General features: G+C 39.3%; 1 protein-coding gene across 2 annotated transcripts in view; it reads right to left on the reverse strand.

The window, feature by feature from the left end:
- rims4 (regulating synaptic membrane exocytosis 4) overlaps positions 1 to 27,957 on the reverse strand; it is a 58,209-nt gene that overhangs the window by 10,223 nt on the left and 20,029 nt on the right. The window contains exons 2-5 of one of the 2 annotated variants that reach the window (XM_046858922.1): positions 18,918 to 19,050; positions 4,024 to 4,136; positions 3,247 to 3,348; positions 1,408 to 1,547 (exon numbers count right to left, since the gene is read on the reverse strand). In XM_046858922.1, the coding sequence (XP_046714878.1) occupies positions 1,408 to 1,547; positions 3,247 to 3,348; positions 4,024 to 4,136; positions 18,918 to 19,050 (488 nt within the window). Of the gene's footprint in view, positions 1 to 1,407; positions 1,548 to 3,246; positions 3,349 to 4,023; positions 4,137 to 18,917; positions 19,057 to 27,957 lie in introns of both variants that reach the window. The other variant, XM_046858835.1, reaches the window with a different exon arrangement.

The raw sequence follows: 27,957 nt of genomic DNA on the forward strand, positions 1-27,957 counted from the left end.
ACAGTAACAAATTACAATTACTGTCACTATTGTCCACTACCGCATTCAAAATGTTATCAATTACATTTTGAATGCGGTAGTGGACAATAGTGACAGTAATTGTAATTTGTTACTGTACTTAAGTAGCTTTTTCGTGTATTTGTACTTTACTGAAGTATTTCTATTTTTGGAGACTTTTACTTTAACTTCACTACATTTCAAAGTCCAATATCTTGCTTTTTACTTAACAACATTTTGAGAAATCAGTCATTCCTTTTTATTTTTAAGTGAACAACTTGATCTGCATGCAGCAAACCACCAATCAGAGTGGAGCGTGGTCTGTTTTGTTTGGTGCTTGCTGGTATCTACTTACAGTAACACGAACATACAGTTCAACCTCAGTTTAACAGCAAACAGAACATTTTTAAAGTAATAAATTATGAAAGAAACTCCTGACTTGCCACAACACCATGGCCTTATTAACGTGGTCTTTTTTTAAGTAATTAAAAAGAAGGTTTTAGGCTCATGAGGATTTCAATAGATATTAATCAGTGTTTGACTAATTAATATTATCCTATTAATAGATTGGTGTGCTAAGAGTAACATTAGAGTTTTTTCACATAAACTGAGATGACTAAGCAACAGTCTTGTGACAAAAATGATAATAGGACATTATAGCCATAAAAAATGGTAGTACATTGGATACTTAAGTACATTTGAAGGCAAATACCTTTGTACTTTTACTCTAAGTAAAGTTTAAAGGGAGCACTTTTATTTTTACTGGAATAAAATTTTACTGAATATATCTCTATTTTACATGGTTTTTTTACTTCATCCACCACTGTTTGAATGTATTTAAAACAGATTAATTTATGGAAATGTGTGTAACTATGTAACTTGGCAAGTACTAGGGGCAATCTCCTCAGTTCACAATTTATTAATTTTTTTCCTGTTTTACATACTCCCTTTTCCTTTATTCATTGGTTTACATATTTGTAATTCTATGTGCAAACTTTAAGTTATGTAAGAATTCACTATGTGCAAACTTCAAGTTTACTAACAGAGCCACTTAGACAAAGGCCAAGGAAAATCCCTTACTTTTAATCCAATACTTTCATTTCAAATGCATCATGTAAATTGTATTTTCTTTTAAGAAGTGTCTTTTGTTTTAATTAAGCTTGTTTTTTTTTTACCAGGAATAAATTTAATTTCTATTAATGAGACAGTTCATAAATAGCATTAATGACATTATTTTTACAATTGCTATAACAACAGTTAAACTACCTAGACGATCATTTAATGAAGTCTGATATTTTAATATCAAATGGATTAAACTCCTACAAACACTGTCTGAAATAGGAATTTTATACTACATATTTTTCATTGCAAAAAAAAATTAAACTTCACACACATTTTAATATTGGTTACCTGAACAACTTTGCCCTGTGGTCTTTCAGAGAATACAAGGACCTGGTTGTAGAGGGGATCCAATGACTTCCGAACAGACTTTGTTTTCTTTTTGGCTATGCATACTCCATTTTCCAGAAGGTACACTTTTATGTATGCCGCTGAAAATATAAAAAAAAAAGTAATTGTGAGTTACACAAGGCTCTAGGGCAGGGGTGTCAAACTCAAATTCACAGTGGGACAAAATTAAAAACTGGGTAATGTCGCGGGCCAAACTCAATATTTATTGAAAAAATTACTGCAATTGTGCATGTTTTCCCTTCTCTCTAAACGTGTAATGTTAAACCTTTTCATTTGTAACCAACCTTTTTTCCATAAACATTTAACCTGGAACAACCAAAGTTAAATATTATAAACACATAAGAAATTAAATTTTAAATAAAACACAAATCAGTGGTATTCCTTTCTTATTATGTCTTTCTCTATCTATAGACTTTCGAATTCCTTTATAATGTAAATCTTTTTTCACAGGCCAACAACAAAACCAAAAATAATAATAATTTCCTTCAATTAAAAAAAGCAATCTTTCAACCATTAACAGTCCATGGCTTGGAGTAGGAAAGGTGCAAAAAGACAACATTCATTCAAGCTCAATTTGCTACACTCTGATTTACTCTGATTGGTTGAAGACAGATACCTGCATCTCTTCTTAGATGCAAGTGTATCATGTCTGGGTTTAGGCTCTGAGCTGAGGAAATCCTCAGAATTAAGTGAAGGTGTTCATCAGTGAGACTCCTGAGTGGTGTTTTGTTCATCTTCATTAAAGAGAACAGTTGCTCACAAAGATATGAGATGCCGAACATAGAGAGCATTTGAGCAGCTTGGGCACGGAGTTGGAACAGTGTGTCAGGGAGGAAACATGGAAACTGTGCAGCACACACAGAGTCGTACTTTGACTCGAGCGTGTCTCTTCACTGGAGTTCAATCAGCTCCATTTGGAGGTCGGTTGGTGCACTTTCTGGGTTTTAAAGTCGGTAAATCTCCGGGTAAATTTATCGCGGAGTAAGCTACGTTTTTCAGCGGTCTCGGCTGACATGCCAGTGCACTAACAAAGCATTCTGGGATTCTAGCGGTGTATGCGCTATATACTGGTGGGCCAGCTTTAATACACATTTGATATGACCTCGTGGGCCAAATATAATTACACTGTTTGGTCCACGGGCCTGAGTTTGACACCCCGCTCTAGGGCAAAGGTAATTAAATTGTGGGGCAGAACTGCAAGGCAACACAGGTGAGATGAAGAATCTAATACAACAAATGATTTAAAACATTGCAGACCTAGCAAACTTTTCAGACCTAGCAAACAGATGATTTGGGTCAGCTGTTTGTTTGCTTTAATGCAACAATCAGACATCAGTACATTAGATAATTTAACAAAGTATTTGTAAAAGTAGTAAATACTTTTTGTACTTTGTGTTTTATTTGTTGCTGTTCACTTTATTTGCCTTTGTATTTGCGTTTCCTTCTGCTCGTTTGTTCATTTTATTAAATTTGTTTATTAGTTAATAATAAATTGATTATTGATACGTTGGTCCTAGCAAGTTTGTGTGGGATTGAGCGCTTAAAAAACTGGGAATTAGGGCTCATAGGAAAAATGTTTGAATATGTGAACTCTAGGGACTCACACATTTTTTTATATTATAAGACAACAAATCTCAAGACTTAAGATTTTCCTAAAGTTAAATGTCAATGAAATCTAATGGTTTCTCTTCATATTCCATATAATATATCTTGCAATAATAATACTTTACTTCATCTTTTTAAAACAAAAAAAAAGATTTTTTAAAATAAGTAAGTCACCTGGAGGCCCTTTGGAACCAGGTTTCATGATGAGTCCTCTAGCCTTAATGATCTCAACCTCCAACTGTCCATTCCTTTCCATGAGCCCAATCTCAACATCACCTAAAATGCACACACAAATGCACTGTATAAATACACTTAAGCGTTTGTTGAGGTGATTAATAACTATTGTTTCTTGTTATTATACAGTATATAATATATTGCATCCAGTTACATGGTTAGTTTTATTGTTTGTGTATGTGCTTGTGTGTTTTTGTGTGAACTTTGTCTTGTGTTTCCTTTGAAAGATTTATACACTATATAACCAAAGGTTTGTGGACCCAACTTGGACCATCATACCCACTTTTTTGGCCTTAAAATAATGTGCTTTTCTGGAAAGACTTCATACAAAATTTACAGGAGCATGGCTTCTGGGATTTGCCCATTTAATTACAATAGCATTAGCACATCCAGCATGGATGTCAGACAAGAAGGCCTGGGATGGGTTACTACTGATCCCACTGTTTAGAGAACTGTATGTCTTGCACTCCAAAATTGGCAATCCAGGTATTTATAGACTTTGCTTTGCAAAGAGCCATTGTCATTTTGGAGCTAGGCATCTTTATTGAAAATTTTAATGCACAGAGGATATTATTGTACGATTCCAGCTTTGTAGTAACTAATTGGGATCCACAGGTGTCCACAAACTATATGTATATAGTTAAATAATAAGGCCAAATAATGTAACTTATAGTCTTGCTTTCTTTGTCACACAATTTAATTACTTTAAAAACTTACCCATTGAAGTTGTTGCCAATGTTTGTCTACCCACAAACTGTGCTGGACCCATGCCATCCAAAAAATCACCGAACTGGGCATCTGAAGCCAAACATACGCCACTATAATTTAAACTAGAAGAGAAAGCACAAGCTTATGTTAATGTGTTAATATTTTTGTAGAATACACACACATACATTACAGCACAATCACCTTTTTTTTAATTAATTTTTTTATTTAAATATATCACAGCTTGTTAGGAGGTCAACCATGATACAGAACCTCTGGAGCAGAGAGGGTTAATTGCCACACTCAAAGGCACAGCCACATCATCTGTGGGAGGTGCTGGAGATTTAATCCCTTTGCTTAAGCATTGCATTTAAACGTTATTATTTAAAAGATTTTTTTTTTTTTATTATTATATATTTTCTTGTTTAATGAATTAACCTTGTTTTAACGGCTGCATTAAATTTTTTTTTTCAAGGACACTGCTAAAGCAAAGGCCACTCACATTCATATATTTCTAAAATAATTCATAATTATATAATTAATAACTAATTTTCACCTAAGGTATTTAGAATTCAACTGGGCAAACATTTAAGTTGTTTTATTGTGATCAGTGGAGGATGTTTTGGCATTTTCCTTTGTCTTTAGTATTAGCTATATTGATTAGTTTGTTTAAGTTAGCAGAACAGCAAAACTGCTATAGGTTTAGGTAATGCTCCAAAAACATTGTATGCTTTATATATAATTGGAGTAGGTTTAAAAACAAGTCTGGACTGTAATGTTGCCTGAGCTAAACACAAATGTAGAAATGATTAGATAGTTTGAATTAATATGTAGCACTGAATTAAGTTAGTCCTCGCAAATACAATAATATCCAAATGGCAAAGCAGGAATTGTGCTAGGATTTCCCTGCCTGAGATTTAAAAAATGATTTTAGTTGCACTTGCATCTGTCCATATCCTTGTAACATTACAAGATGCAATTGCAATTATTTATAATGATAATACATAGATCACTTTATTTATCCTAGAGATAAATTCACAAAAATAAATTCAAAACAAATTCTAAGTGTTCAAAGTGTTACATTGTCTGAGACTTAATATTCATTTTCATTTATTGATTTTATTCAAACCAGAAGACATTACAACTGCAGTTGTGTCCATTTAAGGTTTATTCTGAACATAATAGGTCACACTCTTGAACTAATTCTAACATTTCAATTGATTATGGCAAATTAAGTCAGTTTTAACTCTTTACCTTATCTCATATTAAAAAATGTATTTTAGTCCCAATATATGCACCTTGGTATGTATCCACTTTTAACAAAGGACATAGAGAGAAAATTATCCCTAAAAGCAAGTAAGTGGACAGGAAAAAATATGTGAGATTGTATGAGGAAGAATGCTTTAGGAACCAGACTCAAAAGGGAACTCATCCTCATCAGGGTGACTGTCAATTTTTTTTTAGTTTAATCATTGTTGAGGTTATCAACTGTTTACTAATGGGCACTTGAATGCAAAACTGTTTATATGTAATATGTTGTATTTATAAAACTAGAGACGATAGATTTGATAATCAATTACAGATCAAATCTATCGTCTCTAGGTTACGGATGTAACCAAAGTTCCCTGAGGGAACGAGACGCTGTGTCGAAACGCTTTGGGAACGCCGCTGCGTTGTTCATGCTCTGAATCATGTGTCAAATCCGGGCAATAGGCAAGTCGTGACATCACCTACAGGCGATGTTGCACAAACCAGGAAGCTACAAAACGGTGGAGTGATGGTAGTGGCATTAGCTTCTGAGAATGGTGAAGGTAAGCGCTTACAGGGATGCAGGTATTCCCCGAGACGCAGTGTCTTGTACCCTCAGGGAACTAGGGTTACATCCGTAACCTAGAGACTCGAGCTGCATCGAAACGCTTTGGGAACGAGTATACCATCGCACCATACTGACCAGTCCCTGCCTAGAGTGTCTGGGCAACACCAATGCCGAGGTGGTAAAACCTGACAAAGGTCAACGGGGTGGACCAACCCGCAGCATCACATACGTCTCGCAGGGACACCCCTGCGGACCAGGCTGTAGAGGCCACCATACTCCGGGTCGAATGAACCTTGACTCTGAACGGAGTGGGAAGACTAGATGACTCGTAACCAACCGAAATCGCATCCACAATCCATCTACTGAGAGTCTATGGCAGGAAAATCTATTTCCTATGAGGGCCACTCTGGATCGTAACCCGGGCCTTAGCCTGAGGAAACGTGTCACAAGAGGGTGTTTCCCTAGCGACTGTCCTGCTGGCGGGGTACAAAAAGCCATGATAGCGGACATGTAAACCTTCAAGGTAGACTGGGCCAACCCTTTTGCAAACTGTTCGTGTAAGAACTCCAAAACTAACCCAACCGGACAGTTGACTGGGTCCAACTTGTGGTGCTCACACCTGGGTGAGAGAGAGAGAGAACAAGATAGGACAGTGCAAGGTCTCCCGGGTCTCAAACAGTTCTTCCTGGGCTCTGTAAAATCTCTGCCATACCTGCTCCACCACCTCGGGGTGGAGCCTCCATTCCCCAGGCCTCTGCCCCTGCCTCAAAAGGGCATCCACTCTCCAATTCAACCAGCCCTGGATGTGAAATGAGAGGAGTTACCCTTCAGACCACAGGAGGATCCGGCCGCCAGCCTGTACAGGGGGCGAGACTGAAGACCCCCCTGGCGGTTGATGTACGATATCATTGACATGTTGTCCACACAGACAGCACATGGTGACCCCTCAGGTACCGGAGGAAGTGTCGGAGTGCAATAAGCACAGCCATCATCTCCAGGCAGTTTATGTGCCATGAACGATGCAGCTCGTCCCAATGACCTTGCCACTCATGACCGCCCCCACCCCCTGATGAACACATCTGTTGTCAGCGTTAGCCGATGACAAGGCGCTCCCAAGACAGGGCCTTGAGACAGGAACCCGCGTTCCCTTCATATATCCATGGTGCGGAGTGGGCTGCCCTCTCGGGAGAACCCTCTGTCTCTGAGCCACCACTGGAGGGGTCTTATATGGAGGAGGCCAAGTAGGAGCATGTTGGACGCTGCCACCATGAGACCCAGCAGCCTCTGGAACTGCCGCACAGTGAGGCAAGAGCCACATTCATGCACTTTGTGAAGGTGTGGGCCGAGAGTGCTAGGCCAAAGGGAAGGACCCAATATTGGTAAGCCTCGCCCCCGAAAGCAAACCTCAGGAACCTCCTGTGAGCAGGAAGGATGGCTATGTGGAAATAGGCGTCCCTTAGCTCTATCGTGACAAACCAGTCCTCAGACTTGATCTGTGACACCACCTGCTTGAGGGTAAGCAACTTGAACCTGAGCCTCATGAGTGGGCGGTTCAAGGAGCGTAGATCTAAGATCATCCAGGATCTGCCACCCTTAAAAGTACTGGCTGTAGTAGCCTGACTTGATAGCCCCTTTCCTTAGGAGGGTGCGCACTTCCTGTCCCAGGACCAGAGCCTGCCTGCAGCTCACCACAGTGGGACACATCCCGTTGAACGGAGGAGGAGACGACCTGAACTGAATCATGTAGCCCACCTCTATCATATGCAGGACCCATGGAGACACATCCGGCAGCCCTTCCTAGGGGAACCAACTGCCGAGGTCGGCCTCTGAACCACCCAGAGCAGCTGGAGCAATGCCCTGCAGCTGTTGGAACCACCGGAGAGGCAGCGGGTGTCCCCCACCTGCAGTGATCCCGCAGGCAGAAATGGAGGGAGACACCTGCTGGAGGGAGGCTATGCCCTGAAGCACATTTTGTGGCAGGGCTGACAGCGTGGCCTCCTGTGCCGAAGCATCCGTTCGAGGAACCAACCCCTTGGGGCTGGCCCTCTGAGCATGGAAGCAGGGCACTTTGATAGTCAGGGCCACTTTACCACTGCCCGTTTGTTAGAGGAGATGACGACTCCTGAAACCTGTCCATGGCAAAAAGGCCAGAAGTAGCTATCGTGGCATCCAGCAGAAAGCCCTGTCCCTGTCAGGAATATCCGACAAGGTGAGCCACAGATGCCTTTCTGTGGCCACAACAGCTGCCATAGACCAACCCACAGCCTGCGTTGTGTCCTTGGTGGCCCTAAGGGTTAAGTTAAGTAACTTCTTAACAACGTCACCCCCAGAGCTAAAACCACTGTCCAACTCAAGCAGCAGGTCGGCCTGGTATGCCTGCAACACACCTATCGTGTGGAGGCAGCCCGCGGCCTGGCCTGCTGCCACGTAAGCCTTACCTACCAAAACCGAAGTGGCTTTCAACGGCCTAGTAGGCATTAGCGGAGCCTTCAGTGACGCAACACCTGGGGAGAGATAGCTAGCTAGCATATCCTCAACTCTGGGCATCTCCCCAAAGCCACAATTCTTAAACCCAATAGTATCCACGTACAGCAAACCCTGCCGGGAGAAAGAACGGGCTGTATTTGGGGTCTCCCAAGACCTGGACACCTCGGTGTGACGCGGGACGCAGGAAACGCTCATCCAGCTTGCTGGAAACGCACTGCTTCTGCTTCTCATCTGGCCAAGCTTTCTCCAGCTTGGACACGGCATGATCACTACCTCCAGGAGCTCCTCAAACAGCACCGGCTGTGAGGAGCCCGTGGGCTTGCTAGCATATGAAAACACTCTCTCCTCAGAGGAAGAGAACCGGAGCTCCTCGCCACGCGCATCGGGAGAAAGACCCACCTCAGCGGAAGCTTTCCCTGGTGTGCGGGAGCACGGCCCAGCAGGGAAGGCTGGAGAGGTCTTATCACATGATTCAGAGCGTGAATAACGCGGGGACGTTCCCAAAGCGTTTCGGCGCAGCTCGAGTTCCTGAAAAGCCAAAATTTATATTGGAGGCCCCAAGGCCTCCTTTCCTCTACCTTTTAAAATAAATAAAAAGCACTTGAAACAAATAAATTTCTAACCATTTTATTTATACAAAACCTGTTCTCAGTACTTATTTATATATATTAACTTAAATGTGCATAATAATTAAACTTTAACCAAGGTCAACAATAAAAAAAGAAGAAGAAAAATATATGAAAGGACATCTGGACCAACTCCTTCTTCATCTTATTTCTTTCGCATGACAATCCAGCTGCGATTGCTGTTTTTATTTACAAAATTTTAAGTTTTCTTTAGTCTTTTAAAAGTCGACTGCTGATGCAATGTCATTGTAGAGTCAATCAGCTCAAATTCAAAGTATCAAATATACGTGAATTTAAAGTTTTAATGCAACATGCTGTTAGAAAACTCAGAATAAACTGGCTGTAGATAATTATCTATCTTCAAAAGGTGCTGATGTGAATCGGCATATGAAGGCTCTGCGTATTTTCATAATATATTATAATCAAAAATACATGATGACAGCACACATATCTGCATTACAATATGCATTTTCTTTTCGTGCCTGGTCCCATCATGGTCATGTCATCAGCAAACTTGATAATGTGGTTAGTCCTGTGTATTCCTACACAGTTGTGGGTCAGCAGTGTGGGGACAGCAGGGGACTGAGCACACAGTCTTAGGGAGGTCCCAGTGCTCAGTGTGATGGAGTTGGAGGTGCTGTTCATGATCTGGACTGCATGAGGTCTCTCAGACAAAAAGTACAAGATCCAGTTACAGAGGGACTGGATCCTGTTCAAGCCCAACAGGCTCAGTTTCCTGATTAAATGCTGATGAATAATGATGTGGGTTTTTTTAGCTGAAGTCTAAATAATGCTTTTCCGTATTTTTCATGTGACTGAGGGCTAGTTGGAGTTTGGTGGAGATGGCATAATTGGTTCAGCGCACTGCAGTGGGTCCAGTGATGGGACAGCAGGGTCTTGATGTGCCCCATAATGAGCCTCTTCAACACAGGGTCCATGGTAGTGTCCTTGAAGCCATGTTGGAACTGCCCTGCTCAGAGAGATGTTGAAATGTAACTAAGAATATTCACGAATTGGTATGCACATCCTCAGAGCACTCTGCCAGAAATATTAGCTGGTCCCACAGCTATCTGTGGGTTAACTCTGTTTAGAACTTTCCTCAATTCAGCCATAGAGAGACAAAGCACCTGGTCATTAAATAAATGAATGAATGAATAACTTTAATGTCATTGCCAGCAGAGCAAATAAAGTTATTCAGTTAATCAGAGGAAGGGCTGGTCTTCCTCACTGTCACATCATTCTGTGCTTTAAATTGAGTATAGAAGCTACACATAGAAGTGATCTGGAAGTAATCCATCATTATTCCAGGCAGGTGATGAGGTCCTGTAGTTACTGGTGGCTTGGATGCAATGCCACATGCGCTCTGTGTCGCCGCTGTCCGTGATATAGTTGTGTATTCTCTGGGCATTTGCATGCATTGCCTCTATGATGGCCCGGGACAGTTTAGCCCTCGCTGTTTTGTTAAATAGAAATTTTACTAAACTACTACTTATGATCTCTAAAGCACTGAGTAGTCTTGTGCATACAGTACCAGCGTGAACTTCTGGTCTTTTATCCCCCAACACCAGATCATGTCCAGGCTCTATAAATTGATAGCTTAAATAAAGAAGTATTTATACAGGAGGCAAAACTTTATTTTAAGCCTCACAATTATGGACCTGCCCCTTTAGCATTTTGGCATTGTCTCAGTGTTTAAGTCTAGGTTAAAACATTGCTGCATCATTGTTCAGTCACACCTTTTATTTGTAGATAAAAGAGAAGATATTGAGGGCTCATTGTCAAGAACTAGGATTATTTTCCAGGTACTGTGTTTACCCTCCTCTCTCTTCTAGGTTTGTCTTCCTTGCTTCCTGTTGGTGTGTGTTTGAGTTTACTTTAATACCCCGTTTGGCCACTTTGAATACCTATTCAGGTCTCAGTAGTATTCCAGCCCCTAGTATAAAATGTTTCATCTTCATATTTTTTATTTTTTTTCCAATTCTTTTTATTGAAAAATCAACAATTACAAATACAAAAATGTAAACAGAAATTGTCAATTTTTCCTTTTTTAACAAACAAAGAAAAAACACCCCCACCCCCCAAAACACAAACAAACCCCCAGACAAAGACACACACACATGCGCACGCACACACACCCCACATCCCCCTGCTTAAACAACTGAAGAAACAAAATAAAGGTCATGCATACAGTCCAACTTTGACCAATTTCAATCTTTAATCAGGTGACACCTGTAGTCTCCTAAAATAAGAAATAACAGGTTGCCACTTGCAAAAAAAAGTGCCAGTAGAACCCCTTCAGTGTACATTTTATTTTCTCCAACGTAAGAAAAAACATTGTCTTTAAACCACCGAGAGATGAAAGGACATCCTATTGTTTTCCAGTGTAAAAGTATTCAACGTCTGGCCAATAAAGATGAGAAAGCTAAAACATCTTTGTGTGCAGAACTCAGTGATACTGACTCATTGGTAATACCAAATATAGCGATCAGTGGACATGGCTTCAATTGCACTCGAAATATGGAGGACATAATGCTGAAAAACCTGTCCAGAATGCATGTAATTTCGGGCACAGAAAGAACATATGACTTAAATGACAGAGGGAAGCATGACATCTGTCACATCTGTCCTCAACCCCAGGATAGATTTTTGCCTGTTTCGATTTGGAAAGATGAATTCTGTACAAAACCTTAAACTGAATGAGACTGAGGCGAGCACAGGAAGTGGTAGACCGTATCCAATCTAAGGCCTTCTCCCACCGTTCATCGCCAAACTGCAGCCCCAACTCCTCCTCCCATGCGGTCCTTGTTTTATCTGTATTACAGCTATTAAGAGATAAAATAAAACTGTATATCTGGGAAATCAAACTACGCTGGTGTGGAGTAAACATGACTAAACTCTCCCAAGGTTGCTTGGGGGGTACAGAGGGAAAATTGGGAAGGCATTTAGATACAAAGCTGCGGACTTGGAGATATCGAAAAAAATGAGCTGTAGGCAGCCCATACTCCAAGAATAGGCTGGTGAAACTTCTAAAGACGCCATCTTTGTACAAATTATAAAGTTGCTTGATGCCTTTTTCGTGCCATAGTGAGAAAGCTGAATCCAAAAGTGACGGGGGAAACAAATGATTTCTATTCAAGGGACTCAGTGCTGATAAAGCCCTAAATTTAAAGTGACGCCTAAACTCAAACCAAATCTTAAGTGTGTTCAGTACGACTGGATTGTCAGTATATTGAGATGGTTTGACCGGAAAAGGTGAGCAAAGCAGAGCAGATACAGAGGATGATCTACAAGACAGTAGCTCTAGATTGCACCAAGTGGATTCTGTTGAATTGGACCAGAAGTTCAGTTACTGGATATGTGCAGCCAAGTAGTATATTTGAAAATTGGGCAAAGCAAGCCCACCACTGAGCCTACATCTCTGCAATAAAGACTTACGGATTCTCGGCGGTTTTCCACTCCAAAGAAAAGAATGAATGATTCTATCTAAAGAATCCAAAAATACTTGGGTAAAAATAGTGGAAGCGATTGAAAAAAATAAAGAAACTTGGGCAGAACATTCATTTTAACTGCATTGATTTTTCCTGTTAAAGAAAATCTGAAAATCCGACTTCATGTCTGCCACAAGCAAAGCGAGATTGGCATGAAAAAGGGTAAGGAACGAGTCATCGTGATACCAAGGTATTTAAAGCCTGAACAGTTGAATTTGAATGGCAGATTCAGACGCTGAAGTTGTAGAGCAGTATTGTTTACCGGATAACACTCACTCTTATGGAAATTCAGTTTGTATCCCGAGAAAGAGCCAAAATCACCCAAGATAGATAAAATGACAGGAACAGAGGCTGCAGGATCCATCACATATAACAACAAATCATCAGCATATAAGGACACCTTATATTCCGCCCCCTTGCGAGTTATACCCTTAAAGGCTAATGAGGATTTAAGTTTAATGGATAATGGCTCAATGGCAAGGGCGAATAGCAGTGGTGACAATGGGCACCCCTGCCGGGTTGCACGCCCGAGACTGAAATAATCAGATCTAATATTATTTGTACGAACACTGGCTTGCGGAGATTTATAAAGGAGTCGGATCCAGGAGACAAATGTATCACCAAACCCAAATTTCTTCAATATTTCAAACAGGTATTCCCACTCGACTCTATCAAACGCTTTCTCAGCATCCAATGAGACTACCACCTTAGGCAAAGGAGATGACTGCTTAGAGTAAATTATGTTGAAAAGTGTACGAGTGTTAAAAAATGAGTGTCGCCCTTTTATGAATCCAGTCTGCTCCACAGATATGATACGTGGTAGTACATTTTCTAACCGGGATGCGATCACTTTTGCCAGCACTTTCACGTCGGCATTCAGCAGTGACAGCGGTCTGTATGATCCGCACAGGTTGGGATCCTTGCCCTTCTTCAAGAGAAGGGCTATTGAGGCCTGATTAAAAGTAGGTGGTGGTACGCCCCGACCCAGAGATTCATTGAACACACCAAGAACACACCACGCCAATTTATCGATAAACTTCTTTAAAAACTCAACTGGAAAACCATCTGGACCTGGGGCTTTATTAGACTGCATCGCCTTTATTGAAGCTCTGACTTCATCAAGAGATAGTGGAGAGTCCAAGTCCCTTACAGAGACCGTATCAACAACAGGAAGATCGACACCTTGAAGGAAATTACCCAGTCTCTTACTATCAGTAAGGCATTCAGATTTTAAAGAGCAGAGTAATATGACTTAAATACTGCATTGACCTCTATGGGATCGGTAACGGTGACATTTGAGTCATTATTAATCTGCGGTATTAGGCGTGATGCAGCCTGCCGTCTCAGCTGATGAGTTAACAATCTGCTAGGTTTGTCACCGTATTCATAATACGATCCACGAGTTCGTAGTAACATGCATTCAGTTTCCTTAGTGGAGAAGAGATCAAATTCTGCCTGCAACTCAACACGTTGTTTGTATGGCTCTGGAGAAGGGTTGGACGCGTAGCTCTGATCGAGTTGGCTGATAGCCGATGAAATTTCCCTGAGTTTAGCTCTGTGCTCCCGATATGTGAAAGCAGAGTAAGAAATGATCCGCCCCCTGAGATAGGCTTTCAGAGTCTCCCATAATAATGAGCATGGAGTAGAGTCAAGATGATTAAACAACAAGAACTCATCCATAGCTTCAGAAATAGAAGCACAGAAATCCTTGTCCTCTAGGGGATGCGAATTAAACCGCCAGGGAGATTGTGTAGGTCTATGGGTTGAGAATTGGATATCCAATGCTAAAGGAGCATAATCAGAGATCACAATGCCCAAATAATCTGTAGATACAACGGAGCGATTAAGACGGCTATCAATAAAAAAATAATCAATTCTGGAATATGAATGATGCACCGGGGAGAAAAATTAGAATTTTTTATCCCGGGATTGCGACATCTCCATGGGTCTACCAAGCCGTTTTGTGACACGAAATCGGAGAGTGATTTAGACATTGCAAATTGGGATACAGCACGAGAACTAGAACGATCCAAAACAGGGTTCAAAACACAATTCAAATCACCCCCCAAAATTATCAAATGGGTATTTATAAAGGGAAGACTGCCAAGTAACCTATTCGCAAAATCAGGATCATCAAAGTTTGGAGCGTAAATATTACCTAAATATTACCATAGAACCTTGGTCTGCATCAGCGTACCAGCCACAATGACATATCTGCCATTCCTATCTGCAATTGTATGGGTAGGTGAAAACTGTATGCTTCTATTTACTAGGATGGCCACCCCTCGTGCCTTAGAATTGAAATTGGAGTGGAAAATTTGACCCACCCAAGGACGGTGAAGCCTATGATGATCTCTGACTCTGAGGTGTGTTTCCTGTAAAAATACTATGTCGGTGCGTAAGCGTTTCAGGTGGGTAAAAACCCTAGACTGTTTAATAGGATTACCCATAACCCTAATATTCCAGCTAAGGAACCAGACAGGTGCACCACTGCCAGCTAAACGTTAGTCTGTATTATTGTCAGCCATTCATCCAAAAACAACTACACAAAAAAAAAGAAAACAGGACCTGTGAAGCCAGGGGGATCCCTACCCCCCCCACCCCAGTGCGCGCGCATCAGACACTCAAACACAAACACATACACAACACACAAGTAGAGTCCCCATCCTAACAACAACCCCAGGGGACAGCAACATGAACTGTCAAAAAATAAACCTATTGCCGCCCACACAAATAAATGTGCTAACGACATGGAGAACAAGCCCATCCTAAGCAAAGAGAGGCTCCAGCAGATTAAACACAACATAAATTACGCAACTATATCTAGTTCACTGCTGCCCATTCCCGGTCTACATAAACATAGAAACAAAGTTTCTAGAGGAAAATAAGTTCCCAACATAAATCGACCAAGCGTTCATGAAACAAACATTACGTTTTTAGGATCACTTACACTTTGATTTCCGTAAAAATAACACTTAAAAAAAGCAAACAAACAAAAAATAAATAAATAAATAAATAAAAAGTTAAAGACCAGCATCACCACGCGGAGTTTGTAAATAGTGCAGTGACATGAAAAACAAGGAGCAAACATCACGACCAACCGCGACAAAAAATATGTTCACACTTTAGACACACTTTGGAAAGTTTTTATATACTTGCTGGCCTCGTCAGGTGAAAGAAAATCTTTCCCAACACCATTGTGTGTGATACGTAGCCACGCTGGATAAAATAACACCTTCAATGCCACGGAGCTGCCACCGCACCTCGTTAAAGGCAGCCCATGCTTTTGCGGTTTTTACCGTATGGTCTGGAAAAGTAGAAATGTTTAGACCCTTAAACTGAATTCGCTGCAGTTCTCTGGCATGCCGTAAGACATCCAGACATTCGCCGTGATAGTGAAATCTGGCCATAATGGCTCGTGGTCGTTCACCAGGTTTTGGTGCAGGCTGTAAAGTGCGATGTGACCTGTCCAGAACCGGCTCCTTCTCCAGATTCAGTGCCTCCTTCAGCAGCACGGCAACACTCGCGGTAGTGGAGCTATTGGGTCCCTCAGGAACACCGATTATCCGGACATTATTGCACCGCGATCTAGCTTCCAAATCTTCACATTTGGTCTCCAGCTTATTGTACTCAGCAGTAAGACGGTGTATGTCACGTTGCATTACAGCGATATCATCGGTGCAAACAGAAAGTGAGCGCTCCATTACAACCACGGTGTCCTTTAGTTCCCGCACCGCAGCCTCATTCGCAGCTTTATCACTGGACAGCTGCGCCTTCCCCGCCTGCAGCTCCGACTTTATTGTCAGTAAATCGTTTCCCAGTGTATGTTCCAATGCACATAGTTCGGCCTTAAATACCTCGATGATTTCGGACCTCAGAGAGGACAGCAGCTCTGACTTTAATGAGTCAATATCAGCCTTAGAAGCTGCCTGTGAAACAATGGGCCCTTCACACGGGGGTGAATCACGAGAAGGCGAGGCCGCAACTGTTGCACCAGGCCGCAGTTGCAACTGAGTCTACGGGTCTTAGAAGTTTTACCAGACATCATAATTACCTCTAGATTCAAATACACAAACAAGAGGGGTAAACCAAGGGATTGAGAGCAAAAATAAAAGCAAAAAGCTCGAAATAATAACAATTACAACATTAATCCACCGGAGCCCCCTAACACCACGTCCTACTCCATGATAAGCTCGATAGCGCCCCCATCTTCATATATTTTAATCTGCCGGGGGTTTGCGAGTGGAGTGTAGGCGATGAGACTAATGAGTGCACTCTTTTTCAGTCCAGCAATGCCAATAATAAGAAGAAAGGCAACAGCTTTGAGGGGAAGAGACACACCAAACAGAGGAAAGCGGAAGAGTCTTCGGACAGTGACTCTGAGCGCAGGCTGATGGTGAGAAAGGCATGCCAATCCACGAGTGTGTTAAGGCAGACATTAATAGAAAGGCATGCCAGGACTCAGGCAGACATCAAGGAAAGGAGTCCAGAACCGCAAGTATGTGCAAAAATTAAAGTGAGTAATGTAAGCTGGCCAAAAAAAGATTCACCACGGATGGAACGAGACCATGCCAACGCAGCTGCAGCTGCTGGGTCCCATTTGAAATGGGCACTCTCTCGCTTGCCATGCCTCTCCAGGGAAGTACAGTTGGCGGTATACACGGGGACAGGCAACTCCTCCCCCTCTCTCGTTTACCCCATCTTCTTCACTGCCGACCTTCCCCAACCAGCCTGCCTTCACTCAGTACCCACCGTTTCTTTCCACACATGTCGCGATCTTCGTGGGTATAGTGGGGGAGGTGGTAGCTTAGTGGCATTGGACTATGGCTCCCAAAAGTCATCCCAGTCACACCAAGCAGCCACTCCCAGGCCCTTGAGAAAGGCCCTTAAACTCATAGTTACTCAGTTGTATGAATAAAATAAATGTAAGTCACTCTGGATAAGGGCAGCTACCAAATTCCATAAGTGTAATTGTAAGTTGTAAATACCACCCTCTCACTAGACTGACGTCATTGTCTGAACCCTTCTGAATGCAACTACAATGAAGAGAATAAGTATGGCTATCAAGTCAGCACTGGTTCAAGAGAGCTAAACAGCTTGTCATTGTGTAGTCAAAACCAAGCCTACCTGGCCAAGCAGGTGAATTCTTATTAGGCATGCTGGGCCCTATTCTATGGATGTTTTAACTTTGCCATCATGTGCCTGGTTTCATGAAGACTTTTCTGTCCATGAGAGTGGCATTGCTTGACCACTCTTTTGCCCTGCTGGCTGCCATCGGACACCTGCATTGAATAACCAGGTCAGAATGTATGGCTAACTTCCAAAAACATCCTGCTTAAAACTAACTACAACTTTTGCCACACTAGCTGGGTCCTTTTATTAACAAAAGCACCTTTATTCTTTCCTTGGTTAAACTTAAACATCCCTAGGTGTATGAGAATCCACCCTTCCTTTCATATATTAGAGTTAAAGCCAGTCCAAATCATTCTCCTGTTGCTGCTTGGGTGGGGCTGTGTAGCTGCAGACTGAAAGGTATATGCTGACCCCTGTCCCTTCTGGGGAAACCTTGAGTCTCTGCATTTATGTGAATATTACTTTAAAAAGTATCATCTACATATAGGCACACTGAAGACAATAAATGTCTTCTTGACTTGCAAAGTGCAAAATGTCTAATACAGCTGGCAGGAAGAAGCAAATGAAACAGGAGCAGGTGATGGGAGATTCCTGTATTGGCCTTTTTTTTATAACAAGTGTAGATCACAAGAAGACCAAGTGACGTTAAATAAACTGCAAAAACACAAAACACGTGTGGACTCACTGCAGGCTAATACTAACAATTTCCACATAGCCCAAGGTGGGTTTTAAACTATTCATTATTCATTTGTATATAAGTCATAGTCTTGTCTTTGTCCATATCTTTTCATTGGTTTGTTTTCCTAGTGAATCTAATTGTGTTCATCTTATTTTTAAACACATCTGTTTTTCAAAGTCATTAAAGCTTTAGCTTTAATAATATGACTAATATGACTTGCCTGTGTATCATATATTCAGTTGACACATTACCTGTGCACGTCCTCAGAATTTTAAGTATCCATGTGGTGCAGCAACAATGTAAACAATGAAGGCAACACAGGATATGTTGATTGTTCCCAGTCAAGTACAAACAATAATGGCAATGTTAGCATATGGTAGGACTAAGAAAAACATAAAAGTGAATGTATAAAAAGTATTTAACACAGATTGTGTAAAAATATACAATGAAACAAAAACACCTAAATAGAAGACAACATGGTTACAGTGGAATCAAAAGAAGCAATCATGGGTTGCTGGAGAACTGAATGGAAGTAATATTTAGTGATGAATTTATGAATAACAAATGAACATTTATTATGTAATAATTCTTATGTAATAATATTTGATGTCTATTGTCTACTGTAAATAAAAAAAAATTGTTACACTTAGAGCTGTGTGATGCATATTGATACTCACTTTCCCTCGGAACCATAACTGTTCATACTCTCTTCTATGGATTCATGGCTGGCTTGGCGAACGGTGCGACTAGGCATTTCCACAGCTAATCCAGTCTCAGTGCTCCTCTGGATGCTTTTCAACCTCCTTCCTTCTGTCTCTGAGAGAGAAATAGAGATGCTGTTAGAACTGTATATAAAAATGCATGTTAAATACTGCAACAGCAAGGTTTTCCCCCGGCAAAGATTTCAAACTGGGGTTTTAAGATGTGCTGTTTTTAAGCTTAAGATTTTTTTAAAGAAGCAGAAAGAAAGGTACAATGTTGAGGACCATCAGCAAACAACTGCCGGAAACCTTCGGGACCCAGTTATACCAATTTACTATCTGAAGGAGTCTGGCCAGAAGTACTGTAATCCCCCATTTATTGTGGTGGTTACATTCCAAAACCGCCCGCAATAAATTTAAAACCACGATAAATGGATGCCACGTCAAAAATGCTATTTTATGTACACAGTACTGTACTTTATTAACATTTTACTTCGTATTATTTAATTAATGATTGTAAGCGGGGGATTACTGTAGTTTACATCAAAGAATTGCAGCCAAAAAGCCATACCATCATCATGGTTCCTTGCAAGTTTGGGGATGCATTTCTATAAATGGAGTTTTGTCAGGATTAATGGTGTCCTCAATGCTGAGAAATACACACAGTTTTTCAGATTTTTTTAATATTCTGTCTCTCTAATATATATATATATATATATATATATATATATATATATATATATATATATATATATATATATATATATATATATGAGAGAGACAGAATATTAAAAAATCTGAAAACCATTAAAGAAAGATTATAAATAATTTGTATTTGATCAAGTAAAATAAGTATTTGATCCCGTACCAATCAGCAAGAATTCAGCAAGATATTGAGAGTACTTTCTTAAAGAACTAATTTGGATGTGTTGTGGTCAGAATTCTTGCTGGTTGGTAGAGGATGAAATACTTATTTCACTTGATCAAATACAAATGTATGTATATATAATATACATTTTATATATATATATATATATATATATATATATATATATATATATATATATATATATATATATATATATATATATATATATATATATATTACACATTCAATATCTTGCTGAATTCTTGCTGATTGGTACGGGATCAAATACTTACTGTCTCTCTCTTTTAAAATAAACCTACAATAAAAACTTTAGACAGTTCATTTCTTTGTAAGTGGGTAAACTCACAAAATAAGCAAGGGAATCAGATAAATATTTCTCACTATACTTATCCATTATGCGATACCATCAGGGAGTCATCTGATTGGCCTCAAATGTATTCTGCAGCATGACAATAACTACAAATATACAGCAATTGTCATTAAGAACTATCTTCAGAATAGAAAAAAACAAGGAGTCATGGAAGTAATAGTTTTGGCCCCCAGAGAGGCCTGATCTCAACATCATCCAGTCTGTCTGTGTTTGCATGGAGTAACAGAAAGATTTGAGGCAGCCTTCATTCATTAAAGATCTGTGGTCAGTTCTCCAAGATGATTGCAATAATATGTATGCCTAGAACAACCAATACTTTTTTATTTGGGTGGTCACACCAAATATAGATTTAATTTGGATTTATCTTATGTTCATTTGCTGCATATATTTTTTATTTAATAATAAAATAAACTATTAGCACATCTATTTTTAAGAACATTGTAACTTTACATAGTTTTTTTAAACCTGCCATGGAAGCTCACTTGGGGTTTGCCAACAGGCTCTCTGACTGCATGGAACAATATTCTTTGGTCTGATTAAACTGTTTGGCCTTAATTCTAAATGTTATGTCTGGAGGAAATCAGGCACCGCTCATCAGATGCCCCATCAGGCATCCCAAAAGTCAAGCTGTAAAGGTCTTGTTACCTCTATAGTACAAAGATATCCTCAATAAAAACCTGTTCCACAGCACTTCAGACCTCAAACTGGGATGAAGGTTTACCTTCCTACATGACAACAACCCTTAGATAACACAGGAGTGGCTTGGGGACAACTCTGTGAATGTCCTCAAGTGGCCCAACCAGATCTCTGGAGAGACCATAAGGTGAGTGTCCACCAACAGTCCCTTTCCACAGTGACCCAGTTTAAGGATTTGCCATGAAGAATGGCAAAAAAAAATACCCAAAAACCAGGTGTGCAAAGATTATTGTGTCCCAAATACAAAAAGCCTGTAATTTCTGCTACAGGTGCTTCAACTAAAGTTGTAGTTGTAGAAAAGGGTCAGAATTCCTTTCTTATAGGGTACTGAGTGTAGATTAATGAGACTACAATCATTCAAATAGATTTGTTATCAGGCTGCAATTCTATATATATATAAAAAAAATATCTATATATCATCCTAAAAAGGTTTTAGAGGAGCTGATCCTAACACTTATCCCAAATAATACTAAGTAGCAAAATCATTGGCTAACTAGTTTGTGTGTTATAAAAGTTACTATTTATGCCATGTCTTGAATTGATTATGATAGCTTAGTTAAAGGTTTTAAAAAATTCCCATCATTATAACCCCATTTACTGTGGTTTTAGTGGTTTGTTGTCTATCTATTGTGGAAATAAAATTTTATTATAAATGACCCAGGTGCAAAACCTAATATACATGTTTACTTTTGAAGACAAAATTATAATGTTGTGGTATATGTAAAAATGTAAACATAATAATGGACCTGTTCGCATTCACAGATGGAGAGAAGGCAGATTAAACCAGTGAGTAACACTTGTCACTTTGTCTTATTTCCACAAGTCAACTTATTTGTGTCTCTTTGTGCTTTTAGTGACTGTCATTTTTAGATAGAGAAAGAGTGGTATAGCTAGCTGAACCTGCAACACACAATACCATGGTGCCAGTCCGAGGTGGGAAGTAACGGAGTACAAATATTTCGTTACTGTACTTAAGTAGATTTTTTTTGGTATCAGTATTTTACTCCACTATTTATTTTTCAGACAACCTTTTACTTTTACTCATTACATTTTTACACGAATATCTGTTCTTTCTACTTATTACATTTTTAAAACCGGCTCGTTACTTTTAATCCATTGATTTGGTGAAATGTTAATATTTTTACCTCGCCGATTTCAGCCCACCAACCGATTTCCTGTCATTGCGTGTCTTTTTCAATCCACTGGGGTATAATGTCCTGTCTTTCACTCACCACAGATGTAGACTAGTTTACAAAGCTAAGAATCAGCAGGCAGAAAGCAACTAGAAGTAAAGTTAACGTGGATAAGTCAGAGGGAGTCAGTGATGTAAACATGACTGAAAACAGAGACATTCCTGATCATCATCTTTTCTCTGCTTGTGTTCTATATGTGGATGTTCAGCCTGGACACATTTATTAGGTAACAACATTTTTTATTAGTTTTGCAAAATTCTTTTAAACGGCACTAAATTTTTTTAACGCGCTATTAATTCCGAAATGCAATCCGCTGTGCATTTCTGTTTTACCAGTTTTTAAAAAATATATAAATACTTAAATAAATAACTAAATATAAAAGAGGCGAAATTAAAACCTCCAACAAAACATACACTATTTTACGATGTCCTTTCTTTACTAACATATAAAACAAATAAATAAACTCCAACAAAAAATTTTTAATCAGTAAACTTTTGTTTTATTTTTGGCCAAGTCTTCATTCAAACACCAAATCCACCATGTTTTACACAATTAACCCTCTGGATGGCGTTTTGTGGGTTTTTCCCTCATAATGGTGAAACAAACTTAAATTATTGTCTTTATTGATCGTACAGATAAAAACAATACATCATTAAAATCTGTAAAATGTCTATGGTTATGATTAAAGCTTCTTGACTTGATTTGAAGCGGTGCAGTTTCTCCGGTATCAACTCATTAACTGTCCGTGTGGAAACATAGCAAAGGTTCCGTTTGGTGTCCTGATGATTTACATAATTTAAACCACTATTATTACTCTAAAATATTTAGGTTCCCTGGTGGTCTAGTGGTTAGGATGCGGCGCTCTCACCGCTGCGGCCCGGGTTCGATCAGGTAACCAACCCCAGCCACTCTTACTTAGAGCTGGTCCCAAACCCGGATAAATGGGGAGGGTTGCGTTAGAAAGGGCATCCAGCGTAAAAACATGTGCCAAATCAAACAAGCAGATGGTCCGCTGTGGCGACCCCTAATGGGAGAAGCTGAAAGAAAGTTTTTATTAATTAAAAATTTTTTTAAATTTTTTGTCTTCATGCTCTATGTTGCATCCATATTTCTTCATGTCCATGTTGCTTAAAGTATTAAAAACAGGAGGTATTAATATATGGTACATTAAGAACAGATAGAAATGTGCGATTTATTTGCGATTATATATTAAATTTGATTGATAATCTCTGTACAGTTATACATATAATGTACATATTACATAGTATATCTTTTTTACTCCTAATTACATCTGCACTATTTTTATCTATATGTATCTTTATATCTTTATATCCTTACTGTACATTCTGCCCAACATTTCACATTCATGTATATATATATATATATATATATATATATATATATATATATATATATATATATATATATATATATATATATAGTAGACTTGTTTATTCAGCTTGCACATCTGCACATTTCCTTTTCAATGTATATTATATATATATAGTAGACTTGTTTATTCAGCTTGCACATCTGCACATTTCCTTTTCAATGCCATACCCTTAGAACATCTATCTGTACTTCTTAATTATGTCCACACATCTCTGCACTGTTATAGCCTTTATATTTATTCATATGCTGTACATATGCTACATATTTTTCTTCACTATTTGCATGATTGCTACTTTTTGCAATTCTGGTAGATGCCAAACTGCATTTCGTTGCTGTGTACCTGTACAATGCAATGATAATAAGGATCTATCTATCTATCTATCTATCTATCTATCTATCTATCTATCTATCTATCTATCTATATCTATCTATCTATCTATCTATCTATCTGTCTGTCTGTCTGTCTGTCTGTCTGTCTGTCTGTCTGTCTGTCTGTCCGTCTGTCAATCTATCGTTAATATCATGATATGTGACACTAAGACAGGTAGAAGTAATAACTACTTTTTACTTAAGTACATGTCAGAGCCAATACTTCTTTACTTTCACTTGAGTAAAAAAGTATAATCAGTACTTCAACTTTTACCCGAGTATTTTAAAACATGAGTATCTGTACTTCTACTTAAGTAAAGGATGTGTGTACTTTTGCCACCTCTGGTGCCAGTCCATGACAAAATTGCTTCTGTTAATTTTTGTTGAATTTTTGAGTGTGCTATTGTAAAAAAGACAGATAGATCAAATGCAAGCCCAGAGCTAAAATTTGGCTTGCGTCCACATCCTCACACACCAGGGTTGTCAAATGCTGCCAAAACCCAAAATCTGGAAATACTTATACTTGGAAAGCACCTGACTCAGATCATCAAATACCTTGCAGTTGTCTAACAAACCTAACACCAAGCTCTACATACAGCAGTAGTAATTTAAAGCCTTCATGCAGAAGCAAGCAGAACACATTTTGTACAATCTTATATCCTTTTTGTGCTCACCTTGGTTGCAAACTTTATTTAAGTTACTACATCTTTCTTGGTAGTTCAAAACAATCTGGCCAATTTCCTCAAACCTCTCTTATGAACAAGGCATTTCACTGTTTTTACCTTAATCTCTCAAAAGTTTATTTAATGCAGATATTTCCTCTGTTTCTATCGAGTAGGAACAAAATAAAATCAAAATTGTATAGCAATTTAGCCTACATCTAAAAAAAATACAGCTCCTTTGTTTCATCTTGCATTTGGATGAACTCTTCATAATGATCAGTTACTGTCTTGGCTAGAACATTTCAGCTGCAGAATGACAGTTGAAATGCTGGGGTTGCTATGGGAGATGAAGCCAGTGTGAACCCACAGATGCCTCTGTCTGTCTCCTTGTAATTTCTGACATGCCATCAAATCTCTAAACACACAGATGAGAGAGAGGAAGGACTTTCTCCTCAGAGATAAATGATTTTGCCTTTTAAGTTGCCTGCTTAATTTTTTTTTTTTACAATGTGTAACAAGGATACTGGTAGTTTGTTTGGTCATAATTAGAGTAGATACAAAATTGTTGCTTGAATCCAGAATCCTTCTGCTGAAATAGATGAATGCCTTCTAATTTCAATTAAGAACTGATATATTTCATTTTTCTAGTATGGTCCACATTTACTTCATTAATAAAAAATGACAGTCATAAGATTATGTCTGTTTTTGAATGCTGATAGGAACCAAATTTAGTATTCACTGTAAAATTAGCTGTACAACATGCAAGCTGGGCCTTTTTTTTTTTTCACATTATTAAGATGTATTAAAAAGTATGAAAAGCATCAAGGTTTGTGAGGTTACTCACATGTTGCAATGTTTTGTAAGTTAACAGCAAAAAACACATTTTGTCCTGTAATCTTCATTTCCTCAACAAATGAATCATCCTAAAATTTCTGCCAAATATATTTAAATGTGGTTGATTCACTCTTGATTCGATATATAGATTTGAAAGTTACCATGAGCTATTGCTTAGACCAAAATGACAAATTTTATTACTTTAGCTTTCCATAGTTACCTGCTCAATTGTAGTTAGTTGCTGGTAAAACAATTATTGACTGTGCATTGGGTTTTCATTTTTCACTGATTAATAAGATACTACAGCAGTATTGACATTGTCAAGCATTGACTGAACATTGTTTATTTCTTAATTGGTTATTGGTTCTTATGTTTGCACTTAGTTGAAAAAACCTTTTTAATGTGTAAGCTGTAAGCATGTGTTTAATAGATAACAAATGTGCCTAGTCAGTATAATGGTAACTGTGAACATTATAGTAAAAAGTTAGGGTAAAAAAAGTTAATCAAACATTGGGTAAGAAAAATAGGTGTGATGTCTTAAAACAGGGTTAGATGTGTGGCAGAGTGATGCAGTGAGTTTCATGTTCAGTTCAGGGCAGGAATCGGGCCCAGTCCTTAACATTGACAGAAGAAAGCACCCAGGAAGTGCCTCACTTTCTGGTTGGCTTGCTTTATTTGTCAATTAGCCTGGGGATGATAGCCAGATGTCAAGTTTAAAGTTGCCACTAATTTCTTTATGAAGATCAACCAGACCCTTGATAGGAACTGTGGCCCTTGATTACTTACTTTTTACTCTGGGATGCCAAAAAACTGGAATACATGAGTGAATAGGTGTTCAACAAATCCTGATGGATCAGACAACATGAGGTTTAGGTGGTGTGGAGGATTTAGTTCTGAGCACATTTTGAGCAAAAAAATCACTTGATCAATCTTTTGGACCATACTGGGTACAAGTATTTGTTTTGTAGCAGGTGGTGGGATTGGTAAGTACTTGGGTGTCCAGTAGACACCACACTTGGGTATTCAGTTCCCAATTCAAATTCTAATGGATGCTTGCTCTGCAGTAAGGTTCCAGATGAGCTTAGTTGGCTTACCAAATAGTTGGGACAATAATAGTTAAGCTTCTGAGCTAAAGCTTTGGATGAGAATTGCTCACTGTTTTTGACTTTTTTTGCAATGGGCCAGTTTTTAATTGCACCACCACTTTGGCTTGGTCACTGGTGACCTCGTGCTCAATCATAATGTAGCCCAGAAATGCCACTTTGTCTGGTGAAATTTGGCACATATGTTTTACATTGTCTGTCTTAGATGATTAGATCAAAATGTCATTGATGTAAGCTAGAGGAGATGGACACAAAATGAGGATGACCTGTCTGCACTATAATTTGGTACAAAGAATGAGTGGGTCCCTTTTTTTTAATTGACACCATGTATAATCCTTTTTAATATAATTATATCGAGAATATGTTTGACAAATTTTGGATAAAATAGAAACGGATTCATTTGCAAAAGGTTGCAGCTAGGTTTTAACCAAATAATTCCTACTTTGATTGTTTACTGTAATACTGTAATTGGTCAAATGTGTAATTTGATGGTAGTTCACTTTAGTTGATTCAATGATGTTTTATATATAATCTAACTTAACCCCACCTTGCAAGCGAAGCAGAATACTTGATTAACGAAGTACATCACCACAGCCTTTCAACTGGACAACCTACAGCAAAACCAGGTGAGCACCTGTGAGTTTTACCCATGAGCCTATTATGCCACTGCTACACCCAACAAAAGCTCCAGTGTCCCTGAGCCTATGCCACTGGGCAGGACATAGGTTTCCCTGGTGGAGCGGCAGCAAAGACAGCGCCTTCAATTATGCTTCTATTGCAAAAAAGTGGGACACAGATGCACCAACTAAAATTTGTGCAGTGGTCACTGAGATGCCAGGAACACTGCCTAGAACTCCTACCTCACGTTCCCTGTCGTTCTACCTCAGTGGAAAGGGCTAGATCTCAGGTTCTTGCCCAGGTGTCTATAGAGTATAACAACTTAAAGGAGGATTTCAGCAGTAAAAAAGGCCTCTATTCTCCTGGCTCATAGACAATGGGATTGCGCCATTAATCTGTTTTCCAATTATGCACCCTCCGGTGCAGGGTCTCCCCCATTTCTGTGCCTAAAACCAAAGCCATGGAGGAGTATATCGATGAGGCATTCACAGCTGGACACATATTTCTTTTTTGTAGAAAAAAAGGATGGGGGTTTACGGCTGTGCATAGACTATAGCAGGCTGAACAACATTACTGTGCGTTATCTCTATCCACTTTTACTAGTACTTTCCACCCTTGAGCTCCTGAGGAAAGCCAGATATTTTTCCAAACTGGACTTTTGCAGTGTGTACAATCTCATACGAATCAAGAAGGGGAATGAATAGAAAACTGCCTTTTCACACCACCAGGGGGCACTGTGAATACCAAGCAATGTATGGACTCATGGAATCATGGACTAATAAGTTTTCAGGAATGTGCTGAATGTCTTTGTAATCGTATACATCGATGATATTCTGATCGACTCAAAAAGTTTAGACCTCCACGTACAGAATGTCTGTACTGTGCTCCAT

The sequence above is a fragment of the Silurus meridionalis genome, chromosome 1 (genome assembly GCF_014805685.1).
Source record: "Silurus meridionalis isolate SWU-2019-XX chromosome 1, ASM1480568v1, whole genome shotgun sequence".
Classification (NCBI taxonomy): domain Eukaryota; kingdom Metazoa; phylum Chordata; class Actinopteri; order Siluriformes; family Siluridae; genus Silurus; species Silurus meridionalis.